We start from the raw sequence: 19,411 nt of genomic DNA, 5'->3' as shown, positions 1-19,411 counted from the left end.
TACTACATAGTGTCTTCTGATTCAGTTTAATATTCCCCTCCGCATTCACTTAAAACCTTTAGACGCCCTTGAGATACTGAAGACATATCATTTTGACAACCTAGATACATATAAGTGTATTTTGATTTAGTTCATTATCTTCCTTAAAATTCCATGGAAGTTTCTACCTAATAATTTTAGCTATTCCTAAGATGTAAATATATGGATTATTAAGAACCTGGATATACATAGTGTCTTTTTATATAGTTTAAAGCTCCTCTCAATATTCTCAGAAAATTTCAAGTAAAGCTGTCCCTGAAATATCGGACATACACCCTTATGGCAACCTTTTTGAACCTAGTATCTTTTGATTTGATTCAACATCCCCCTCAAAATTCCCAGAAAGTTTTAACCTAATACCACAGCCATTCTTGGGATACTTCAGATAAGTCTTTATGATACCATGGATGCATATAGTTTCTTTGTTTCATCATTTCCTGAAAATTTTAACTTAACATCACAGCCATCCTTGGGATATTTCAGGTAAGTTTTTTTGAAACCCTGGATGCATAATAGTATCTTTAGTCGTTCAATAGAGCGGAAATGACGCTCTGATTTTTAGTAGGCTTAGGGGTGTAGGTCCGTCTCCTGTTTTTGGTAATTTATGTTTGTTTTAAGTTTGATTTGATTGTTCAATATCTGTTTGTTTTGCGTCTCATTTTATTCATTGATAGTTATTTTTGTTCCTTTTAAGTTTGAATTATTATTTTAATTTGTTTTGCTCGCCTTGGTTTTATGCAGCTCCTTACTTTTTTCGAAAAACTTCTTACTGGATTTTTTTTAAAAATTTTTTCTGTTCATTTTATTTGGGTTACTGATTTTTTATTAGCTAATAAAAAAATATTTGCAGTTATTACGGTTTTTCTGCATAAGAATCAAGATCTTGGCTTGCCAATTGTATTTCCGAAAAAAAATTGCAACAGACTTTAAAATAATTGTACTGTAGAACATTGGTTGGATGGGTAGTGGGTATATTATTAAATTAATTTACAGGAAATCTGCATCATTTTAGGCTTCTGAAGGGGTGAACATCCATCAAGTTACGAGCTTGAATATATTAGTGCTGGTCGAAGATTTCATTATAAACATCTTAATGTATTATATTTTGTTTTAGCTGCTCGTTTGTTTAAATAAATACATTTTGGTCTCATATCATAGACATCGTGATAGCCCTGCCTAAGTAAAGAACGATGTGGGCACAATGTTTTTTTTCCTCCATACACGGGCACTTCATATCGAAGGAGTTGTCGTAGAAACTTCAAAAAGGGTTCATTCGATTGGAAATTGGAGTGGCTAGTATCCTTTTTAATAGTCGAAAGTGATTGGAGGGCAACTAGCATCCCCCCCCAGCCCATCATTCCCCCAAACACATCCACTCCGTATTTTGAGATAGCCATTTTGTTCAGCGTAGTTGATTTCTAGATAGAAAATATGTTTTTGAGGAGGACACTCCCCCACAACCCTCGGGGCACGGGTTTTAAGTTATGCCCTGAGGGCATATAAGAACGATGTTGGCAAAATGCATCATTCATTATTTTTTTCCTTTAGAGCAAGGCACTTCGTATCGAAGAAGTTGTCGTAGAAACTTCGAAATGGGCTCATTCAATTGGGAATTGGAGTGGCTTGTGCCCTTTTTAATAGTCGAAAGTGATTTTAATTTTTAATAGTCGAAAGTGATCGTAGAAACATAAAAAAAGGGCTCATTCGATTGGAAATTAAAAGAGCTAGTGCCCTTTTTAATAGTCGAAATTGATTGGAGGGCAACTAGAGCCCCTCCCCCAAGTCTATTATTCATCCAAACACATCCAATCAAAATTTTGAGATAGCTATTTTGTTCAGAGTAGTTGATTTCCAGATAGAAAATATGTTTTTGGGGAGGAAACTCCGCCACAATCTTCGATGCAAGGGTTTTAACTTATGCTCTGATGGTAAGAACGATGTTGACAATGTGTATTATTATATGTTTGCTTTAAAGCAGGGCACTTTTTATCGAAAAATCTGTCACGGAAACTTCAAAAAGAGTTGATTCAATTGGGAATTGGAGTGGCTTGTGCCCTTTTTAATAGTCGAAAGTGATTTTAATTTTTAATAGTCGAAAGTGATCGTAGAAACATCAAAAAAGGGCTCATTCGATTGGAAATTCAAAGAGCTAGTGCCCTTTTTAATAGTAGAAAGTGATTGGAGGGCAACTAGCCCCCCCCCAAGCCTATTATTCATCCAAACACATCCAATCAAAATTTTGAGATAGTTATTTTGTTCAGAGTAGTTGTTTTCCAGATAGAAAATATGTTTTTGAAGATGACACTCCCCCACAACCCTCGGGGCAAGGGTTTTAAGTTATGCCACGGGGGCATATAGGAACGATGTTGGCAAAACGTATTATTTTTGTCCTTTAGAACAGGGCACTTCGTATCGAAGAAGTTGTCGTAGAAACTTTAAAAAGGGCTCATTCGATTGGAAATTGGAGTGGTTTGCGCGCTTTTTAATAAGTCGAAAGTGATTGGAAGGCAACTAACACCCCTTCCACGCCCACCATTTCCCAAAACACATCCAATCAAAATTTTGAGATAGCCATTTTGTCCAGCGTAGTTGATTTCCACATAGGAATTATGTTTTTGAGCAGGACACTCTCCCACAGCCTTCAGGGTAAGGGTTGTACGTTAGGCCCTGGGGGCATATAAGGTTTTTATAGAAGGCGTTGTCGTATAAACTTCAAAAAAGGCCCATTTGATTGGAAATTCAAAGGGTTGGTGCCCTTTTTAATAGTCAACAGTGATTGGAGGGCAACTCGCCCCCCCCCAAGCCCATCATTCCCCCAATCACATCCAATCAATAATTTGAGATAGCCATTTTGTTCAGCGTAGTTGATTTGTAGATAGAAAATATGTTTTTGAGGAGGACACTCCCCCACAACCCTCGGGGCAAGGGTTCTGGAAATTATGTCTTTGAGGAAGACACCCCCCCAGCCCTCAGGGCAAGGGTTGTAAGTTATGCCCTGGGGGCATATAAGGTCTTTATAGAAGGCGTTGTCGTAGAAACTTCAAAATAGGTTCATTCGATTGGAAATTCAAAGGGCTATGTCCTTTTTAATAGTCGAAAGTGATTGGAGGGAAACTAACATTCCTCTCACGCCCACCTTTCCCCCAAACACATCCAATCAAAATTTTGAGATAGCCATTTTATTCAACGTAGTTTTATGCTCTGTAAATTATGTTTTTGAGGATGACAACCACCTCACTGCCCTCAGAACAAGGGTTGTAAGTTATGCCCTGGGGGCATATAAGGTTTTTATAGAACGCGTTATCGTAGAAACTTCAAAAAGGGCTCATTCGATTGGAAACTGCAAGGGCTAGTGTCTTTTTTAATAGTAAAAAGTGATTGGAGGGCAACTAACCCCCCTCTCACACCCTCCATTTCCCCAAACACAGCCAGTCTAAATTTTAAGCGACCCAATTTGTTCGACGTAGTCGAAAGTTCTGGAAATTAGGTCTTTTAGGATGATAACCCCCTTAGAGTCCTCTGTGCAAGGGTTGTAAGTTATGTCCTGGGGGCATATAAGGTTTATATAAAAAGTTGTTGTAAAAATTTCAAAAAAGGCTCATTTGTTTGGAAATTAAAATGGCCCTTTTTAATAGTCGAAAGTGAGTGAAGAGTAATTAACCCCCCTCTCATGCCCACCATTTCCCCAAACACATTCAATCAAATTTTAAAGATAACCATTTTATTCAGCGTAATTTAAAGTTCAGAACATTACATGTTTAAGGGTGGCAAACCCCCACGATCCCCTAGGGTACAGGTTTTACGGTGTGGTTAAATCAAAATGTATTGCGTTAATGTTGATTCTCAGTAAGGAATCTCAGCAGTATCCCAAGAACTACTAAAGGTATTATATTGAAACTTTCGGGGCTACTTCTGCTCTTAAAATCCAAGCAAGTCGAAGAAGATTAAATATATGCAAGCTATCAAAGAAAGTAAACAGATTTTTCTGCGACCGATGTCAATTTTAATATTTGAAATCAAATAAAAGAGGAATGAACGATATTAAACCCTCCTATTTGAGTCCAGATTTTTAAGAGGGTATATGTTGATGCTGATTTGTGGTAGTTTCACGCTTGGTAGATTATTTGATTTTATTTTTGCTCATTTTTGGTTTAATGGAGTTCTTTACTTTTCTTTGAAAAACTTATTTTGTGAATTTTTTTTTAAGATTAATATAAGAAGAGATCCGACTTGTTGTCTATGTTTCTTGTCGCCACTATTGGAGACTGTAACATCTTAGAGAGGTGTTGAACGGCTCATTTGAAAGCTAGTTTCTATATCTAGCGCCTTTAGTAAGTAACATAAGATAATGCTAAAATAAAATGCAATTTCCGACAAAAACTACATCTTCATATATAAGATGATATGACAGACGTATCTTTTAACAAGCGATCATATAACACATGTTTCTTCTGAAAAGTTGCTTTAACAATCTGAAACTAAAAACTTACATTAACAAAGCTGAATAGGGCAAGATTTTGAAACAAATTTGAATCGCTGTCTTTCTGTATCCATTTTTGTACAACTTCGCTGTCTTTTAGAGACATATCATCTGAAGTCCATGTGAAATTTGAAAAGAGAGTCGTAATCTACAAAAGAAAATTGAGTTTTAGCTCAAGATAAAATCATAAAGTTCGTTTTTTACTTAACCTTAATGTTTTTCCTTTATTTTGTGTGCTACATCTTTTTGGAGAAAAGAGTTGATTAAATCGAGCCTAGAATTTAACATGGGTTCTTGGCGTTGAGCACTGCATGGTGTTCGTGAGCACAGGTTTGAGCCCCCATATCTACCACTTCTGCCTGCTACTCTTAGTCATCATTTACCATGCTTGATTTTAGCCCGTTCACCCTGAGCCCGTTCGTCTCAGCAGGTAAACGACATAAACTATTGAGCATCTCCTCTATTTTACAGATTATGTATTTACGAATCCTCTTTTTGAATGCTATCAGTAGCATTAATTTGGGAAGGGGCTTTTGCAATCCCCAAGACTTTGAAAAATACTCTTTTTGAGTGTTTCATTGAAAAATGACTTTGCCTTTGGTATTTTCACTAAAAAAATTGAAAAATACAAAAAAGTTCCATCTCCAGATTTTGAAAAATAAAATTTTTTCTACCCCCCTATCCTAATTTCCATGAATTGACAACAATGGTGGCTATTTGCATAATTTCAGGCCGTTGCCCCTGGGACAATCCCAGGGACAAGCCAATCCCAGTTTTAACCTTCATTGCTAAAATGGCTGTCTTGAAATTTCAATCCGGTGTCATGTTGGGTTTTGAGGAGCCTCTGGGTGTTGTAAGATGTTGAAAGGACATTAGGTTGCATAACCTTTGGCTTTGGCCATAAATGGGACGTATTAGATTGGCTTTAGCCATAAAATAGCATGGGCACCAGTAGATGTTCGTCCTTCATATCTTTGGTTCTATTGGGATAATAAATTCGTTTATTTTCTAGAAGATATTGAGCTGTGGCAAAGTGATCTTTGGAAATAGCTAGCATTAAAGCAGGCTTTTTCTTTGAGTTTAAACAATTTATTTCTGCACTATTTAAAACCAGCACCTGGATAATATCTAGTCTGCCATTGCAGCCGAATAATGTAGAGGCGAGGCATTCCCACAATACAAGGCAACGAAAAAATAGCACTAAGTGTGTATTTTTATTTGAGTTAAAACAGGTTACTTCTGCACCATTTGAAACTAGCAGCTGACAAATATCTAGTCCGCTATTTGCAGAAGCATAACGCAGAGACGTTTTACTCTCACAATCTAAGGCACCGTGTACCATTTGAAACAGTAACTGAGAAACTTCTAGTCTCTCATTTGCAGCAGCATAATGCAGAAGCGTGACATTTTCACAGTCTAAGAATAAGTGTGCCATTTGAAACTAGCGGCCGACAAATATGTAGCATGTCACAGTCAGCAGCAGAATGTAAAGGTGTTTCGTTATCGCAATGTAAGGTATCTACGATGGCACCACTAGAAACTAGCAGCTGAAAAATATCTAGGCTGTTATTTGCAGCTTAATGTAAGGCGTGGCGTGGTCACAACCTAAGGCATCTATGGTGGTACCACTTGAAACTAGCAGCTGAAAAATATCTAGGCTGTTATTTACAGCTTAATGTAAAGGCGTGGCGTGGTAAAAAACTAAGGCAACTATGGTGGCACCGCTTGAAACTAACAGCTGAAAAATATCTAGGCTGTTATTTGCAGCTTAATGTACAGTCATGGCGTGGTCAAAACCTAAAGCATCTATGGTAGCACCACTTGAAACTAGCAGCTGAAAAATATATAGGCTGTTATTTGCAGCTTAATGTACAGGTGGTCACAACCTAAAGCATCTATGGTGGCACTCGACAGGTTTTCTTGCAGTAGTGTCAATTCATGAAAATTTCGAGGGGGAAAATGAATTTTATAAAATCTATGGGGGGTGAATTTGCCGCTCTTTCAATTTTTCGAACGAAAATATCAATTTTTCGAACGAAAATATCCATTTTTCGAACAAAAATATCAAATTCTTTTAATTTTTCGAACGAAAATGTCAGAAAGGACATTTCTCTACGAAAATATCCCAAAACGGGTAATTTTCAAAATTTGAGAGGGTAAAAAACATTAGGAGGGCAGGCATCGCCCTGCCCTTCCCAATTGACACTAGTGTTGAAGAAGGTGTTACAGAACGGTTAGATTAAAACTGACACTATTGCTAAAAAACAAGGAAGGTAAGAAAATGATTGCTAAAAGGAGGATAATTTACCACCTATTATTCTTAAATTATGATGAATATATCAGGACCAAATATGCATAATATATGCATCGGGGTTCAATATGAAATTCTATATTCATATATTTATTTACACAGATGGGGGAAGGGTGGCGAGAATTTCCCTTTTTTGTCTTGCTATTTCAATTAATTATGACTATTTAATTGAACTTTACTGATATCTTTTGGGACTTTTCATGGGTGGTTTCTTATTGTTTATGTGCAGAGCTGTCCTAAGGGTTGGTGGCGCCCGGGTAATTACAGCCCCCCTCCCAACTCAAATGTAAGCAAGAAAAGCCAGATCAAATTGTAAAATTGGATCAAAATGGGCGATTTCGCAGCCGTGGCACCCCCGAAGCCACGGCGCCTGGGGCAACTGCCCCGGTTACCCCCCCTTAGGAACGGCTCTGCATGTGTCGTGCAAGACTAGTGTGACACCGATTTCTTTTTCTGCCAGGGACGGAATATTTTCTGTTAGAGAATAAACGAACCTTCGTCACCTTCCAAAAAAGTCCACCATCAAAAGTCTTTGAACTGTGTTGAGTATTTGAACGGTTTGTTTATCCATAAAGAAAAAAAATGGAATGCTGTAGCACGCAAAATATAGTTAGCGTCATCCTAGTACACAATCACTAAAATGATGTAAAGTTAACAGTCAAATGTTGCATTCGAGGGGTCGCCCACTTCCCCCACCTGGTGAATATCTCCGAAAGTCCCGTGTGCTACACAGTTCAGTCATGCATGGCACAGCTCCACCACGCTTGGTAACTTTTACCTCGCTTGGTATGGGCCATTTGGTGTACGTGATTTCTGAAAGTCGATGATCCCTCGGTTACATTGCATACCAAGTTGGAAGTTACCTAAAATTTGATGGTAAACCTAATAAATGAAAGAAGAATGTTTGCACTTCCGCAACGTGTGAAATTACAACTAGTTATGCAACAGAGCATCTAAAAAAGTATGGAAAGTAAAAATCTTTGTCATGGAAAAAAACACTTATTTCATTTGGCCATTGACATAAGTATTGATGGTCAGGAATTACGTATTCAGTCCTTACTTTGATTATTTTGTGATAATTCTGGGGGGTTGAATTTCTTCTTTTCTTTCTTGCTATGGTTGGTTATTGCTGAGTTTAATAAACTTTCCTGAAATAAGCAGAAACGAACAATTCCAACAATCCAACTTACTTGTGGAAGGAATAGTGGCGTCAATTCACGGAAAATAGAGGAGGAGAAGAGAATATTTTTTTTCAAAATTCCAGGGGGGGGGGGGGAATTTTTTCAATTTCTTTCAAAGAAAATACAAAAAAGCGATTTTTCAATGAAAATATTGAACAGTTATTTTTCAAATATTGAGGGGGAAACCTGGGGAACTATGACTAGAGAGATTGACGCCACAGGGGGAAAAGGGTCATCCAAAATCTTAAAACTCCGGATCTTTCAGACAAGGTAGTTAAATACATGTAGGCTAGTGGGAAAATTTCTCCGTGCAACTACCACAAGACAAACAGCTGATTTAGGTGCAGTTTCGGCAGTATTTACAACATTCAGAAAAGAATATTCAAAGATGACGATGTTATGCAAATGCGGGAGGGGGGTAGAAGTTAGATAAGTAACGTGGCCAGGCATGTTGTGACGTTATATTAATGGACATAATAAAACAGCTCCAAAAGGGGCCAAAGGTGCTTTGTTGCAGCTTATATAAATTTGCTGCACCTTGAACAAATGTAAATATATTTTGAAATTCATCTCAAGGCAATGTTTTTCCATTATAAATAAAATATTATTCTCTGTGACAGAGTATTATTTTCTAACTTAATCCATGAAAGATTGGGTAACACCATTGACCATTGCCTCTTCTAAACTAAACATTATAATAAGAAAAAGTATGACAATTTTGATTCCCCATTCAACACTTATTATGGTTAGTACCGGTACTGTGAAAATTGTATCCCTATGAAAAAAGGGTTTGCAGTATTGGACGGAAAACGACAACAGTCTGACGTTTTTGTGCACCCCCTTTGTACCTTTCTCATTCTTTGTGGTCTTTCTAAATAAGAAAATAAAAGTTAAACTCAATAGATTTATCTAAACTAAACATTCTTGAAAATCGGCATATTAAAACTTTATAGATACCTGTTCTTTCGGGGTCATTCGAGCGCCCAAAAATTGTCCCAGCCCATCCGGGAAATCTATCGATGCGATGAATAGCGTCATCACAAAAGGGTAAATGAAGCGACTGCAAATAAAAATGGTTTAAAATAAAACTTGGAGCAAAGACAATTCTAACCAATCAGCAGTCATCGGAACTGAGTAAATTAGAAGAAAAGCGTAAATACTATTACTATCGTTTCTACTGGTTATAGCTACTTTTATTTCGATTTAACAATACAAGATTGTGACTCGTTTCGAATGTGGTCAGTAGAGCACATTCCATATTCGTTTTTTGTCGCTCAAATAAAGTATTTTTTTCTATTCGTGCCTTCCCTCTCCTTTTTTCTCAATCCATTGGCTTGCACTTTAATGCGGCTTACCAGTATACACAAAATTTTCAGAGACAGAAACTAAGCCATGGCCATAAACTTATTAAAAAAATTAAATCGATAACAAATGAAAACATGGTCACAGCAATTCAGTCTTTTGGGTTCTTATACTTTTAAGGTCTTTTTTCATCGGTACCACCCTCATTTCCTACCTAATATTCCTTTCTGTATTATCGGGCACTGACGGAAAGATACGCCGAAAATGATCTTGAATATTACAAGCCAACGAATTTGAAAAATTATTTGAATGCTCAATTCTTCGAAAATAATGATAAAGGAAAGGGGAAGACTCTTCTGACAGTTTTGCTGAACTCTTGACTACTTAATTCAAAAAAAGGAAACAAGTTTGATAAATGTAGAATATAGAACTAACAACCCTTAGCTCCCACATACTGCTTTTAGCAGAAAAGACAGTATTCAAGAATAAGGAAAAGGCAGGCAGTAATTTTGCGGATTACGTGCAAATTTTTACCAGTGTTTTTGTGGAAAAAGTGAAAATCCGCGTGCGTTGAAATTTTTCTACGCGTACGGGGAATCGTGCTCAAGAATCAAGTGATTAGCTAATTGTTAAAAATGGACTGCACTGAAAAATTGATTATTTCTCTGAAAGTTTGCTGCAATTTTTGGCATGTTGCTGATTATTTCGAGGCAATAATTGAAGCTGAACAGCAGCAAATGCAATAAAGTCCATCTTAAAATAAGCTGGGGGTTGTTCCGGCTTTTCGCAAGATGTCTGGAATAACCAAAGCTTTCTTGTGTATTTTTTTCGAAAATTAAATGGACATCTCAAATTGCACTTTTCCGCAAAACGCAGGATGTGAGAACTAAGGACAATGTTGCCATTACCATAAATTCGTTTCTAATAGTAGGTTTGTGTGCATGACACTGTGGAGCATAAGGATAGTTGGATCACACACACTGGTGAAACGGTATCTTGACCTATAAAACTTTCTGCAACAACTTTGCATCATTCACGCTTCAATGATAAAGTATCACAAGCCAGATTACAATTTGCCACTAGAGCAGTTGCTTTTTGCACTGCAGATTGTAAATCGATTGGATGGCTTAATGCAGTTACTATCTTAGTTTTGCTTATTTTTCCTGGTCTAATGCAGTCATTATCCTATTTTTGATGGTTTAATGGAGTCATTATCTTTTTTTGCTTATTTTTGGTGGTTTAATGCAATCACTGTCTTATTTTTACTCATTTTGATGGTCTAAGTCAGTCACTATCTTATTTTTGCTTATTTTTCCTGGTCTAATGCAGTCACTATCCTATTTTTGATGGTTTAATGGAGCCATTATCTTATTTTGCTCATTTTTGATGGTTTAATGTAATCACTATCTTATTTTTGCTCATTTTTGATGGTCTAGTGCAGTCACTATCTTATTTTTGATTGTTTTTTATGGTTTAATGTAGTCACTATCTTATATTTGATTATTTTTGATGGCGTAATGCTGTCACTATCTTATTTTTGCTTATTTTTCCTGGTCTAATGCAGTCATTATCCTATTTTTGATGGTTTAATGGAGTCATTATCTTTTTTTGCTTATTTTTGGTGGTTTAATGCAATCACTGTCTTATTTTTACTCATTTTGATGGTCTAAGTCAGTCACTATCTTATTTTTGCTTATTTTTCCTGGTCTAATGCAGTCACTATCCTATTTTTGATGGTTTAATGGAGCCATTATCTTATTTTGCTCATTTTTGATGGTTTAATGTAATCACTATCTTATTTTTGCTCATTTTTGATGGTCTAGTGCAGTCACTATCTTATTTTTGATTGTTTTTTATGGTTTAATGTAGTCACTATCTTATATTTGATTATTTTTGATGGCGTAATGCTGTCACTATCTTATTTTTGCTTATTTTTCCTGGTCTAATGCAGTCACTATCCTATTTTCGATGGTTTAATGGAGCCATTATCTTATTTTTGCTTATTTTTGATGGTTTAATGCAGTCACTATTCTATTTTTGATTGTTTTTTTTTATGGTTTAATGTAGTCACTATCTTATATTTGCTTTGTAATGCTGTCACTATCTTATTTTTGCTTATTTTTGATGCTTTAGTGCTGTCACTATCTGATTTTTGCTTATTTTTGATGGTTTAATGCAGTCAATATCTTATTTTCGCTTATTTTTGATGTTTAATGGGGTCATTATTTAATTTTTACTTATTTCTGAAGGTTTAATACAGTCATTATCTTATTTTTGATGGTTTAATGCAGCCACTATCTTATTTTTGCTTATTTTTGACGGTCTAATGCAATCACTATCTTATTTTGATTTTTTTTTGATGGTTTAATACAATATTTTTGACTATTTTTGATGGTTTAATTATTTTTGCTTATTTTTGATGGTTTAGTGCAATTGCCTAACATATGTTTTTAAGTTCTTATTCCAAGCTTGAAACAATTTACATGACCATAAAAACAGGATGAGAAAGGGGCATCTCTTCTTTTTCCTATTTAAAAAAGGTGTCTGTAGCCAACAAGCTGCTTTTACAAGCAAGCAGATCATTTTTTCCAGTTCAGATGAGCCTACTATAGGACTGGAAAAGAAACATATTTTGGTTTTACTTTTTTGGCAAGCCAGATATATTTCAGATGGTAAGTGACTGGTTTGAAAAACGGAGAGATCATTTCTATTTATGTTTTTTTTTTTAATTAGCTGGAGATACTTGAGACACTAACCGGCCGTTTTTAAACCCTGGCAGGCTGGTTTTACCGTGTTTGGGAACTTAAAATCATTAACAAAAAATAATTACTGCCTTACCTTACAATTACTACCATAATTACTAGCCGGTAATTGATTAGCGTTCGCCGTAAAATAATTAGAGCCAGTGCTCTTGCTTTGCTTGTAGTAAAGAGCCATAAGGCTTTAATGTATTATTTATCTTTTTTCCAGAGCCCCTTCATATGGAAGAGGTGGTCGTAGAAACTTTGGAGGGGGCTCATTCGATTGGAAATATAAGTTTTACTGCCCTTATTAAGAAACAAAGGTGATCAGAGGGTAATCAGCACCCCTACTACGTCCTTTTTAGGATGCCCTCCCCCCAAAGACATCCGAAAATTTCGTTTAGATAGTCATTTTGTTCAAAATAGTCTAAAGATCAAACCAAACTATTTAAGGGTTTGACTTACTTCTTGGCTAGCATCTTAATATAAATTTCACTTAATATAGCTTAATATATATAGCTATATACAGCTTGCCTCGCTATGTAGCTTATATATAGCCTACCTCGCTTACCTATATAGCTTACCTATAGCTATATAGCTTACCTCGTCTAATTGGCAATTTTAATGCTATATAATAGAAATCTCAGAACAAAAATATAAAAATAAGGCAGCATCATTCAGCCAGGGGGAGGCGGGTGCCCCCCCTACCCCTCCTTATGGGCGCCCATGCAAACTTACACTTAAATTATACTTATGTTTAAATGTACTTGAACAAATCTATTCAAGAGTTTGACTTGCTTCTTCGATAGTATCTTGACATAAATTTCACTTAATATAGGTTAAAATAACCTAATATAAGCTTAATATAATAATAACTTAATATTCTTAACATACTTAAATATCAAACTTACACTTAAATATACTTATGTTTAAATATGCTTGAACAAATCTATTCAAGAGTTTGACTTACTTCTTGGCTAGTATCTTAATATAAATTTCACTTAATATAGCTTAAAATAACCTAATATAAGCTTAATATAATAATAACTTAATATTCTTAACATACTTAAATATCAAACTTACACTTAAATATACTTATGTTTAAAAGTACTTGAACAAATCTATTCAAGAGTTTGACTTACTTCTTGGCTAGTATCTTAACATAAATTTCACTTAATATAGCTTAAAATAACCTAATATAAGCTTAATATAATAATAACTTAATATTCTTAACATACTTAAATATCAAACTTACACTTAAATATACTTATATTTAAATCTACCTGAACAAATCTATTCAAGAGTTTGACTTACTTCTTGGCTAGTATCTTTTTGATTATTTTGTTATTCCTTATGAAAGTAACATACTGGCGCTGAAGACATACAAAAAGCGCTCCTGTAAATCCACCGAAAGCACTGAAAAAAAAACAACAAGAAATATTAATGAATAATAAAAAACTGCTAGTGAGATGTAATAAGTCAAGTATCATGCATGAGTTTTAATCAAAGTCTAAGGGAAAGAGGGCAAATCTTATTCAGGTCCCTGAAACTATGCCGCTTTGAAACAGGAAAGGGAAATTTCCTTTTTTCCATAGGTTATGAGAATCTGAGAGCACAGAGGCAGATCTGGAATTAGATATCAGAAGACTAACCTCGGCTATCCCCTGGCGTCGGTCCAGTTTTCTTTTGTGCCTTTTTACTCATATTTAAACAAATCTGCGGAGGAGAAAACTAAGGCCAAAAAGTTATGATAATTGCACAAATCAACATTTTAAAGTTGAAAAGCAGCAAATATATGTGGTAACCTTTAACTAAATGTCAATAAAAACTTTTGAAAAATATTCTTTTTTGTCTTCCAAACTCTGTAAATATGCTTGATATTTATATCTTTTCCGTAGACCAGAACCAAACCTACATTTTAGCCGTTATTTTAAACGAGAAGCCAAAAAGATTCGTCTCATTACCTCCCCTCCCCCTTTCCTCAGGTAGGATTTTTTTTAAATGTATAATGGAGAATGCACATCTGAACACCAAATGAGAAAAAAAATAATTGAGGATTTATCTTGTTTTGAATATTACTCCTTCGCAGAATATTATATTAGAAATACACTGTCCAACGTAGCTTCTAGTTTTATTTATTAAATTGTATAACATTGAAAATCGTTACTTATAAATCGTTGTTGATTTATTTCTAAGATACTGGTTAAAGTGTAGATCTTCAAATTGGTCAACAAATTAAAGACAGACCGAAAGGTCAAATATATGGTTTTTAATTTCGGGAGATATGTAGGCGTAGGCAGCCGGAATGCTCTTTGTAATGCCTGCCCTGAAAAGGCATCAGAGTTGCTGTTGAGAAACTGAATCTACTGCTTTTAAGACGCATCTTATTTGAAATTCCCTGAATTAGTTCCTATCGACCCTGAATTAGTTCCCACACATACATATCTTCCGAACAGCAGGATATGTTTGGTATTGTTATATATTTTTATAAACCATTCTCAAAATTTGCACTTTACCTGGTAGGGTAGAGAGGAAGGAGATGGTGGAAGGAGGAAGTAGGAAGCAGGAAGGAGGAAGGAGGAAGAGAGGAAGGAGATGGCACAGAAAAATAAATCGATACTAGTAAAAAAGCACACTAAAGTTAAGATTTTTCTACAATCTTACGAATAAAATAATTGTACCATTGCTAGCTTCTTCTCGAAGCTCGCAGTCGATTTTCTTTTTCATTACGATTTTATTGACGCCAGGCCAATAGAAATTGATGGCAAGATGCACCACTAGCCAGCAATTTCCCTAGGTTTCCAATTTTTAGTATCAGAACAGCAGGTGAAAAATTTACCGTAAAAACAACCAAATTTTCGATAAACTATAACTTGAACAGATATCTGAGTCAAAAAGGAGCAAGTAAGTCCAAAAGGGACTGCAAAATTTGCATTGCACCAAAAAAAATTAGTAATGTACCAGATTGTACCAGGACAGTGTAAAAAGGGTACAACTGCACCGAATTGGAAACACTGGTTCAGGGAAAACCTCCCATGAGACATCATTCCAAGTGAAAGAACGCCACCTTACATAGCTATTTTCCATTTACTCAGTGCCAGTGCTTGCTTTTGTAGGTAATCTGACTGTACAACATTTTTTCATATTTGTCGTGTTGGCTTGGCCAACAGCGGTATATTACAAATTGTTCGGGGGAGAGGGAGATGAATGTACTTGTAGAAAACAGTCATTGATGTCCGATCAGATCTCTCACTTAAAATTTGTAAGGGACCGTTCACGCTAGTAAATAAGGCGTAAAGTTCATAAGATGATGCGCCCTGTACACGAAAATCTGTGATAAAATTTGTAAGCGCTTCTCTCAGTGTGTTAAAAATTAACAGAAGCAAATCCTACTTTCTGTGCGGAACATTGTACGTGGGCTATTCGAAGCCAATAGGCTACCGACTTTCATGTCACGTGTGTATTTAAGAGCGGAAAGAAGGAAAGTCTAATATTTTGTTTTGCCAAAAATTATTTAATGAAATCGAAAATCAATGGAGTTTTGGGAAGTTTTTTATTGAGATTACAATAAAGAGAGAGTACCGACTCTGCTAATGTAACAAAATGGCAGTTGTGCAAGTTTAACAACAACAAATTTAAACTTGCTGTGATAATTGTAAAAAAATGGAGTAACAATTTTTACAACTATGAAAGGGGCCTGGAGAATAAGGGCTATACACATCAAAGTATAATCACCTACGGAACAAGTACTGACAAAACTCTCCAAAAGTGACCCCGCGTACCTCAGCGCCTCTAGACACAAAGTGCTGTGCTACTTAATCGCTCCGAGCCAAAGTACTTTGGTACGAGCCAATAAATTATGCTAGAGCGTGATTCAGGCGACGAGTGACCGGAAAAGTTTTATTGAATTGTGTAAGTACTGTATTTAGTTGCCAGGTTTGCATAGACATGGAATCGTCTCCGGAGACGCGGACAAAGGGTCACTTTTTTGTGGGGAGAGGATAGGTTTTGTTAGTACTTGTTCCGTAGGTGATTATACTTTGATACACATACAGTTTATTGTTTTTTTTTATACGTAAGCCTGAACAGTCCTTAAATGTACCCGATCAGTGCTAAAACTCGTCTTGGTGCCCCATTTTGGATCCTATGGAGTAATACCAATAGGGTTTTAGTAAGCCCTTCAAAAAGTGGACACCCATATTCAGCAACAAACCTAAGGAATGATCTGTATGGGTCAGAGTGGAGTAAGCCTCTTTCTTCTTGATTTGATCTGAATAATTTGGACAATATTTGCGTGCAAATCTTCAAATATATGATACGAATTAAAGTTCGCATTTGTTTGTGAATTTCAGATACTTTGAAAATAGCCCATTAATATTTCTTTTATTAAAAGAACTTCTAGTTAGTTTTGTTCCTAGTCTAATATCTATGAGCAGTTAAGAGAAGAAGTTGAAAAAATGTCTTACCCAATGAAAGCATAGATGAGTAGTTCGGCAGGATCATATGCGTAATCAATTTGAAAGTTTGTCTTGTAGATGGTAGTAATTGTAACTGAAAAAAGGGAATAATAGATGTATACAATACAGATTTTTCACTTGCATTTAGGAAACATCATACCTATTTAGACGAATGGGTGTATCTTTATTACACAATTTTTCTACTGGAGGATTATGAGTCAAAGTCTCCATGGAAGAGGAAAAAAAATGTGTGACCAAAAAACAGCTTCTGCCTTACTTTAAACCACGATTCGGATATGTTTTGGAAGAAACAATCAATGGATAAGGTTCGGTAGTCGTGCAAATTGCTAGCAAATTACTATTATATGTTATATCCCAGGCTTAAAACCAAAACTGATGCATATAATGCTAAAATAACCAATAAATTAGGACATGTCGTCAGTTTGACCGCGGATTCTACCAGTTTTTGCAAATTTTTCCCATTCCCCAAAATGACATTCATGATAGGACTACCCAGATGGGGTTACTGCCAGGTAATATATATATATATATATATATATATATATATATATATATATATATATATATATATATATATATATATATATATATATATATATATATATATATATATATATATATATATATATATATATATATATATATATATATATGTATATATATATATATATATATATATATATATATATGTATATATATATATATATATATATATATATATATATATATATATATATATATATATATATATATATATATATATATATATATATATATATATATATATATATATATATATATATATATATATATATATATATATATATATATATATATATATATATATATATATATATATATATATATATATATATATATATATATATATATATATATATATATATATATATATATATATATATATATATATATATATATATATATATATATATGAGTATATATGCATATATACATATAAAGTCCCTGGGTTTGAGGGGCCCAGAGAAAAAACAAGTACACATTTTAAAATGTTTTGAAATAAAATTCCGAGAGTGGAAAAAATTCTTCCTGACACGTATTAACAGTACGAAGTTAGTTCAACTAACGCAACGTTAAATGAAACAAAAAAAAAAACTTCAAGTGATTTTTTTGTCCAAGTGATTTTTTTTGTCCGCTATTTAATGCCCCCCTTTGGCGCGCCGGAGGGGGGCATTAAATAGCGGAATTTATGCTTATACACACACACACACACACAGACGACACACGCATAGCGAGGACACATGCACAGAGACGACACACACACACAGAGACGACACACACACACACACAGACGACACACATATAGCGACGACACATGCACAGAGAGGACACACACACACATGTAAAAATATCCTTCCCCTCTTCCATGGAAAATTCCCCCCCCCCCCCCTCAAGACTATACCATTCCTGTCGACTTTTGGAGGGCGTTTCCCCATTTTTCGATAATCAGACAATTTTCTCAAGTTCATAGCTTTTGACTGGCAACACTAAAGTTAATGAATCCTAAATCTTTGGAAACAAGCTCTATTTCTGCCCGTTTAAGTTTTGATGTTGCTCCTTACTTTCAGTCGAAGAAACTTTTTTATAATTTAATTTCTGATTGTGGGCCACGGTTGAAGTTGTTTTCAAGTAAAGATACCCTTCCCCTCTTCCATGGAAAATTCCCCCCCCCCTCAAGACAATACCATTCCTGTCGACTTTTGGAGGGTGTTTCCCCATTTTTCGATCAGGCAATTTTCTCAAGCTCATAGCTTTTGACCAACAACACTAAAGTTAATGAATTCTAAATCTTTGGAAACAGCTTCTATTTCTGCCCGTTTAAGTTTTGATAAAAAAAAATAGCGCACGCCATGCTGAATGTGCTTTCAAAAGCCCATCTGGTCGAAAACATGTTTGTTATCGTTAACCATTTCCAAAGATGTAAGAAAATTATGGAAAATATAATTCTATGGTTCAAATCTGAAACTTTAGTCTATTTTCCGATCGAAAAACAAAACTATTTCTATAAAATCTGAGTTAATAAGGGTTTTTGGCCGTAAACTCTAGTTTCTTGTAAGAAAATTATCGAAAATACAATTCTCTGGTTCAAATCTGAAACTTTAGTCTATTTTTGGTTCGAAAAACCGTCTGCTTGAAAAACGAACGTTCGATATGCTAGCTTACTCCAAAAATAATGAACACATAACAATGTAATGTATAATATATTTTTAATGAAATAATGTCATGTAGAATATTAATACAAAATATATATATATATATATATTATTATACATTATTAATATCAGTAGAGGTGACCCTAAAGCTCGTGACGGGGCTCCTTATATGGGCATAGAATACTGACGGGGCACCAAATATGGGCATAGAGTCATTAGGGAGAATGATTACGTAATGGGGTCAATGACCTCTTTTTCCAAGATCGATTTATTTGACGTTTCTATGTGTAATAACTCCGGGGCGAAGGTTGCACCGGCGCATTGAATTCTACTGGGAGCACTGTTATTAATCTAGGACTCGACGGGGAAGTGAAGGTCAGTGGATTTACTTAATCGCTAGGGGATATTATTGATTAACGAAGGGTGGAATTAAGAAACAAACATGGCTTCATTGTTGTTTGGTTAGCTTAACCTGAGAAATTGATTTACATAATCGCTAAGGGAAATTATTGATTCACGAAGGGGAGAATTAAGAAACATTAAGGCTTCTTTAATCTTAGGTCTGAGGGATAAACGTTCTTTAGGTCAGAGAGAAAAATTAATATTCTATTTTTAAATAGGGCTTCATTGATCTTTAGTGTCAGGAATTATTGATTCACGAAGGGGAGAATTAAGAAACATTAAGGC

General features: G+C 35.0%; 1 protein-coding gene across 1 annotated transcript in view; it reads right to left on the bottom strand.

Moving 5' to 3' along the window:
* The window catches only part of LOC148950950 (chloride channel protein 2-like), a 256,866-nt gene that overhangs the window by 64,240 nt on the left and 173,215 nt on the right, over positions 1 to 19,411 (bottom strand). The window contains exons 6-9 of the mRNA XM_089090525.1: positions 16,521 to 16,605; positions 13,369 to 13,470; positions 8,969 to 9,071; positions 4,530 to 4,667 (exon numbers count right to left, since the gene is read on the bottom strand). Of these exons, the coding sequence (XP_088946651.1) occupies positions 4,530 to 4,667; positions 8,969 to 9,071; positions 13,369 to 13,470; positions 16,521 to 16,605 (428 nt within the window). The remainder of the gene's footprint in view (positions 1 to 4,529; positions 4,668 to 8,968; positions 9,072 to 13,368; positions 13,471 to 16,520; positions 16,606 to 19,411) is intronic.

Source organism: Artemia sp. Qi Xiang Cuo, chromosome 6, assembly GCF_049724085.1.
Source record: "Artemia sp. Qi Xiang Cuo chromosome 6, ASM4972408v1, whole genome shotgun sequence".
In the NCBI taxonomy this organism is placed as follows: domain Eukaryota; kingdom Metazoa; phylum Arthropoda; class Branchiopoda; order Anostraca; family Artemiidae; genus Artemia; species Artemia sp. Qi Xiang Cuo.
The sequence above is the reverse complement of the archived record's forward strand: the minus strand, read 5'-3'. Positions and strand labels throughout refer to the sequence as shown.